The sequence below is a fragment of the Eptatretus burgeri genome, chromosome 15 (genome assembly GCF_056783735.1).
Source record: "Eptatretus burgeri isolate ZD-2024b chromosome 15, Ebu_testis_v1, whole genome shotgun sequence".
NCBI classification, from domain to species: domain Eukaryota; kingdom Metazoa; phylum Chordata; class Myxini; order Myxiniformes; family Myxinidae; genus Eptatretus; species Eptatretus burgeri.
The window spans coordinates 61,065,229-61,072,728 of record NC_140975.1 but is presented as its reverse complement, the minus strand read 5'-3'; the positions used below and the strand labels follow the sequence as shown (position 1 = coordinate 61,072,728).

The following is a 7,500-nucleotide window of genomic DNA, read 5'->3' as shown; positions in this document are numbered from 1 at the left end:
ATATATGTATATATATATATATATATATATATATATATATATATATATATATATATATATATATATATATATATATATATATATATATATATATATATATATATGTATATATATATATATATATATATATATATATATATATATATATATATATATATATATATATATATATATCGATACGAATTAATCATTTCCCCCTTTAAATCAGGTGAAATGCAAGATGACTCTTCTCAAGGCATCTCTGGGTTCACTCACCATTGCTGGGCCCGCGTATCGACGCAAAACGGTTCGATTTTTCAGGAGTCTCGTTACGTTTGATCGCAGGAGGAAATCATGACCTTTACGTGCAATTTAGAAGTGTGTGTGTGTGTGTGTGTGTGTGTGTGTGTGTGTGTGTGTGTGTGTGTGTGTGTGTGTGTGTGTGTGTGTGTGTGTGTGTGTGTGTGTGTGTGTGTGTGTGTGTGTGTGTAGGCCTTGAATATATTCTGGGCTAAGGTGGCAGAGGGGAGGGTAGCGGTGTGTGTGTGTGTGTGTGTGTGTGTGTGTGTGTGTGTGTGTGTGTGTGTGTGTGTGTGTGTGTGTGTGTGTGTGTGTGTGTGTGTGTGTGTGTGTGTGTTCGTTCGTTCCAGTGGCGCATCTCAACTCGATTGCCCACGTCGTGACAATTTGCATGGGAATCGCGAGACCAAGCGATATGTCCATGCCCAGCATTGTGGGAGCAGGAGGAAGGCCGTTAGCTTCAACGGAGCTTCCTGGATCAGGCCTATGCAGGCGGCATGGATGCATTTGGTGAGCACCCTCGTTCAGCCGCTTCCCAAGGCGTGATTTTGGCCGCCGGGGCGACATTAGGCAAAGGTGGAAACAAATCCGCTCGCTGCTTAATCAACGCCTGCGGAGCGAGATCGAGGCTGGCGCAGGTGTGCGGGAGCGGCGTTCGCCTGGACCGGGGAGGGGGTCGAGGGAGGGTTCTCCATTCTCGGGCTTGTCTCGCCGCCTGCAGAGCGTCCGCGCACGGTGCACTCGCACGGGACATCGTGTACATCCCTCCCTCCGGTAAGCGCCGCCGAATGGCGTGACCGACCACGGTTCTCGGTGGGAGCAAATTGTAGGCCGGAATGGAACTTGAGTGCAGACGGTCACAGCACCGTACTGCATGAACGTACTGTATGCTTTAAATGCGCGTGCAACCAACAAATGAACAGGTGCGTGCGATGCGGATGCTTCGATTCTTCGGCAGCGATTCACATCCCGCCGAGTCCGAGTTTGTTTTAGTGCGATTTGAAAAACCACCCGACGGTGGATCCGGTCGAACATGAGATGTTTTCCGTTGACACCAGCGCTTCTTGAGGATGTAAAAGATCGGTGGCGTAATGGTTTGAGCGTAAACTCTCGGAGGTCGGCGGTTCGGACCCTGGCCGAGGCGTACCAAAGACTTTATAAATGGCACGTGCTGCTTACTTGCTTGATGAACATGGACAAACAACCATCAGTTGATAATATCAATAGCGCAAGCTCTGATGGGTCTAATGGTCGCCCCCTGCATCGAAGTTCCTTGTGAGGAACCTCAGATAATCTGTTTGTTCATTCCCAGCGCATTCTAAGAGGCGCTGTGATCGCGCGATGTTTCTACAAATCCACATGTGTCCGTGTTCGTGTCCGACCGTGTCCGCCCATGTCCTACAGAACAATGCGGCTGCTGGCTTTGCCGGCGGAGTGGGGAGGAGAGAAACACTTAAGGCCTTTGGTCTTGGATCACGTGATATCGTGCGAAAGTCATCGTCTGTTATCAGACGGTAGCAATCAGAAATGTTGTTGTGCTTCTTGTTGTTGTTTTAGACAATAATCCACCTGCTGATTATAAATACGTGCTCAGCGCATTTGATGAATGAGAAAATAAATAAACAAACGTCACACGATCCGACTAAGAGACGATAACCGAATTTATAATTAGGGTTAATTATGTTGTGCTGTACGAGCAGGATGTCGTGCACATTGTTTAGGGAAACAAAATGTGTTTCTCTTTCTGCACGATTTGACCGTTTATTAATCGATTGATTTCTCTATCTTTCGTCTAATCAATTAGCCAATTAGCTACCCACACAAATCACAGTCATGGGTAGATGTGTGTGTTTACACATATATATATATATATATATATATATATATATATATATATATATATATATATATATATATATATATATATATATATATTATATATATATTATTATATTATTATATTATTATATATCCGAGTGAAAATAAATTCTGTACGAGAGGCTATTGGTTGCAACGAGAAAAGGTCGGAGATGAGGGAGGTCTCCCACGATTGGGCGCGCGGTACTCATTCTCCTCCTTCTGCTCAATCACCTCCTTCCCATACTCCTCTTCCTCCTCCATCCCCTGCCTGCCAGGCCAGGTGCACCCCCATTGTGGCTCAAGAGTTTTACGGGGACCACGCTACAAGTCGGCGCACCTATAGCTCAGCGGGTTTCCCGAGCTCGTGTCGACCAGACGGAAAGCTTTCGAGGGAACGGTCCACGCCGACCTTGGCCGCACTCCCTATGCTTTCTCCCCTCCGGCCCGACTCGCCCCATCTCTCTCCTCCTTTGGTCCCCCACCCAACACCCTCTTTCTTCCTCCCTCCCGCAGCCTCCTTCCCCCGCGTGCGCACCAGCTCCTCCCTCCGTGCGCCTCTGCAGCCCTCGGCCCGGCCCGCGGTGGTGATGCTCGACATGGGAGACCAGCGTGAGAAGAAAATGATTCCGAAGTCATCCTTTAGCATCGATAGCCTTTTGCCGGAGACCGTGGCACCCAAGCCACTTGTCGGGCGCACCTCCCTCGAACACCCTGATGCGTGCTCTTTGCAGGGTGCTGAGCGTGAATGTGCCGAGCGGGACCTGAAACTGGATGGAAAAGGTGGCGGTAAGGGCGGCGACACTGACGAACGCACAGATGAGAAGAGGAGCGACGAGAAGGATGGCGAAGGCATCAAGGAAGGTGAGAAGAAAAACGGAAAGTACGAGAAACCGCCGTTCAGTTACAACGCGCTCATCATGATGGCCATCAGACAAAGCCCCGAGAAGCGCCTGACCCTGAACGGTATCTACGAATTCATCATGCAGAACTTTCCGTACTATCGCGAGAACAAGCAGGGCTGGCAGAACTCCATCCGCCACAACCTCAGCCTCAACAAGTGCTTCGTTAAGGTCCCACGCCATTACGACGACCCGGGTAAAGGCAATTACTGGATGCTCGACCCTTCCAGCGACGATGTGTTTATCGGCGGGACAACCGGCAAGCTTCGTCGGCGGTCGACCACGTCCCGCGGAAAGCTCGCCTTCAAGCGTGGAGCGCGGTTTGCTCCGGCATCGTTTGCGTTCATGGACCGCACCAGCTCGCTCTACTGGCCTGTGTCCCCCTTCCTGTCACTGCATCATGCCAATGGCGGCAGTCTCGGCTATGGCTGTGCATCCTCTGCGTACTCAGCCGGCGCTCACCCCGCGTACGGATCCATGCTGGCACAGGGCTCGCTCGGAGCCACGTCGTCGCTCTCCGGCGCTGGGGGAAGTCTGGCTGTGGAGCGGCTCGTTGGGAGCGACCTCCCCTATGCCTCACACCACCTGTCAGCCGCTGCCGCACTGGCCGCATCCGTGCCCTGCACCTCCAGTTCACCGTACAGCCTGGCGCCATGCTCAGTGGGGCTCCTAGCAGGCCAGACTGGATACTTTTTCCCGCACATGTCTCCGAGCACACCCCCTACGCTTTCTGCTGCTGTGGCGGCGGCGACCCCGGGCAACGGTGTTCTGGCGGGGTCTCCGCCGCCGCAGCATCAGCCAATTCAAGGGCACCTAGGGCACCTCGGATGTGATGCCCTGCGGGCACCGTTACCCACGTTTCCTCCTGGACTGCCCAGCAGCCTCGCCAGCTACTTCACGCAGCACCAAAATGCCACCTCTGTGGTGCCCAATGGCCTCTTGCACTGACGGGCCTCGAACTGAACGAGCACCGTAAGTTTTATTACTTTCGTCCTTTATTTTGTTTCTTTTATTCCCCTTCCCATGTAATTTTTATTCCCCCCCCCCATTTCCTCCGACGTTTTCATTCACCTATTTATGAGACGTCATGCCGGAAGCAAAAACTGCCGTCACGTCATACACGTCTCCCTCCACATGTACACGTCGTTTTTCTACATGAGATTCGATTTTGACTCTTTTTAACGTCAATTAACTTCCTTTCGCCCCTCTGAGTGAGTGTACAGACGATCAGATGTGCAATCTTTGTTTTCCACGCTACGAAACGGCGTTGCGGTTCTCTGTTTACAGTTTCAGCGAGATGTATGCTAAAGTACTAACGTACGTTTGTTTCGGTGAAATTATACAACGTACGCATTTCTGCAGTGTTGCTTGGTGCCCTCAGTTTTTATTACCACATTATTATTATTATTATTGTTATTATTCTTATCTTTTTTTTTTATTCTCATAAATTGCCGCCGTTGGTGAAATATTTTCAAGTCGAGGACTGTGAATTGATGCAGTAAAACCTGTATTATACTCAAGTCGCACCTTTTGCCAAGCAAAAGCTTTTAACAGGTGGCTGCATATTACAGGTTTAACTGCCTTATGTAGGATATACGCCAGCGTCTGTAAACAAACAAACAAACAAACAAACAAACAAATCAAGCAATATGTGTATGTGTATATGTTTGTATATATATATATATATATATATATATATAAATATACACACATGCACATGGATAAGAGGTAAACAATGTGTGAATGTTTACACTGCAGCATTCTGAACTCACACATTGAACTGTAATATTCGTACACTAATGTACATAATGTATATTCAGAGAGGCTAAGAATCCTCGCTATGTGTTTGCAATTCCTATGAATGTTACACGGGAAGAAAGAAAGACTGCTGCGTGGGTTGTCCATTACATTTCGCGTTTGTTTGTCATGCTTGTATTATGTATGTGAACGAAAATTTAATAAAATGTATTTGTCACTACAACCTGCGTAAATTTTCAGTCTGTCTGTTTGAGAGTGACACGAGTGTACGGGGAGCAGTGCAATTGCTACACGTGCACCGCACAGACCCTTTAGGGGGTTCTTCCTCTTTAGTACAGTGTAGGGATTGCGTCTGCGCACTGGGACGTGAAACAGTCATTAAGAAAACAAATCTTTCTAATTTGAACACGCGTTGTGTTAAAGAGCAACGCACATGGTCACATGCACTTTCAACAATTTCCTTTTTTTTCTTTCTTTCTTCAAACAGACAAGAAAAAAACATAAAATAAATTTTTACAATACACCTTTCCATTCTTTTCAGCCATTGTATCACTGTGTTGAACGCTGCATCAAATATATGAATAGCATTGTGCTGGACCAATGTACAACTGTTCCTATTTTTTGTACAAAATAAGTTTATATATATATATATATAATTATTAATTTATCACACACACACACACACACCCTGTTAAAGTGTTGTAACCTATGTTGGATTACCATTTGCAAATCTTTTGGTAAAGGTTCTCTGTTAGCATTCCAGAAGTTGAGCTATTCTTCTGTGGACGCTTATGGCTTCCGGATGAATACATTGTGAAATAATGTTAATTATTGATATCACCCTTTTCGTTTATCTAAATGTTTGCATAGGCTGAGTGCTAACGGAAGTCATCCATCACTGTGACATAACCATGTTATGTAAAATGCGTTCAGAATTTACCCACAAGGGCGAAATACAAATATACAATCTAAATGTGATGATGATTATACAATGCTTACATCTTCTGTTTCACAGCACGGTATACTAAAACACATTTGAGGTGCTTGTATACATTTTGAGTGACACGGAACTTTCAAAATTTTCACTTCCATTTTTCAATTTTTTTATGAAACGCACACACACACCCACGTTTTCCAAAACATTGAGATTTGGTCAATTACTCTTTATACTCTTTGTGTTACGATAGATCTGTGTGACGTTTTACCGGTTATGACCATGGTGGCCTATTTGATCAAAGGTACTTGGAAAGAGATGGTATTAAATAGAAATTCACCTCGAGATGCAACAAACAAACAATCTGCTCTATTTATTCTTTAAAATGGAGAATTTTTGGAAATGTTTTAATATAATTTGAAAAGAAAATCTGCATTTAATAATAACCAAAGGCAGGTAAAATAGCAATTCAAAACTTTTCACATCACGCATAGACAATGACCGCAACGATTGTTTAGACAAACCTCAAATTTAGGAGCATACTGTATATTATGTGATCAGTAATTCTGTAACTTGCCATGAGGTGGTGAATGGACTGATATTAAGTAAACAATATATATATATATATATATATATATATATATATATATATATATATATATATATATATATATATATATATATATATATATATATATATATATATATATATACACACACACACACGAGACGACCCGTGAACCCGTTGGGTTCTCTTTGTGACAGAGATTGATGAAAAAAAAATCATTTCTAGAAAAAAAAAGATAGCTCCAGCAAACTATACTGCTGAGGTTGTTTGCATTGATCAAATACTCCAAAAAAGTACTTGACTGAATCGGGAATTGATTTTTTTTAAATATTTTTTTTCGTTGCCCGATTTCAACGAAACTTGATACTGCACACCGCAGGTGAATGGTGAGCAATGTTGCCCTAAAAAATTTGCGCTATCGTGTACCGTTTTTGCTATATTTCGGGAACATACATACATACATACAAGATGAGTTTTTTATATATATATATATATATATATATATATATATATATATATATATATATAATTGGCCCATTTATAATAATTTTGTCATTCTCCCTCACCTTTATACAATATTTACCCTTTAACTGTGGAACAATAATCACTTCTAGCCCTCGTTTTATTTTCCTGCTTTGACAATCAGACCACAGACTTATTGATGAACCCTCAAACAATCTGTTCGCCTTCTCTCTAAAATTCATCGAACTATTTCTATTAAATAAATTCATATTTCTGTTCATCAATGAAATTGTCGAACCTTAAATTAAAGAAACAGAAATTTTAAAATCGATTGTGAATGCTTTGTGTGCAGCGGCTTCAGTTGTGTTTTTATAAATGTAAAAAGCCACAAAATAATAATGATATTTCCTTTCCCTTTCGCAATCTCGTAATCATCAATAATTTGAGATATTTAATCCAACATGTTTTTATTTAATTTGATGTCATCCTTTTTTGTATTTTTCATCTCCAGTTACAGCGTTGACAAAACATAACATTGATTATTACATTTTACCTTCAATCATCTGAACATAACATTTACAATTATATTTTAACTTCCATCATCCAAATAGAACAATGAATATTATGTTTTGCCTTTGATCATCCGAACATAACATTTACAATTATGTTTTAACTTCCATCATCCAAATGTAACATGGTTTATTATGTTTTGCCTTCGATCATCCGAACATAACATTTAC

General features: G+C 42.9%; 1 protein-coding gene and 1 long non-coding RNA gene across 4 annotated transcripts in view; one reads left to right on the top strand and one right to left on the bottom strand.

The window, feature by feature from the left end:
• Positions 1 to 7,500, bottom strand: part of LOC147012300 (uncharacterized) — a 302,367-nt gene that overhangs the window by 50,699 nt on the left and 244,168 nt on the right. The window lies entirely within an intron of this gene.
• The window catches only part of LOC147012302 (forkhead box protein G1-like), a 14,332-nt gene continuing 7,403 nt past the window's right edge, over positions 572 to 7,500 (top strand). The window contains exons 1-2 of one of the 3 annotated variants that reach the window (XM_085856291.1): positions 572 to 789; positions 2,653 to 6,272. In XM_085856291.1, the coding sequence (XP_085712417.1) occupies positions 777 to 789; positions 2,653 to 3,986 (1,347 nt within the window). In that variant the 5' untranslated portion in view covers positions 572 to 776 and the 3' untranslated portion in view covers positions 3,987 to 6,272. Of the gene's footprint in view, positions 790 to 2,373; positions 6,273 to 7,500 lie in introns of those variants that run through there. The other 2 variants (XM_085856290.1, XM_085856289.1) reach the window with 2 other exon arrangements.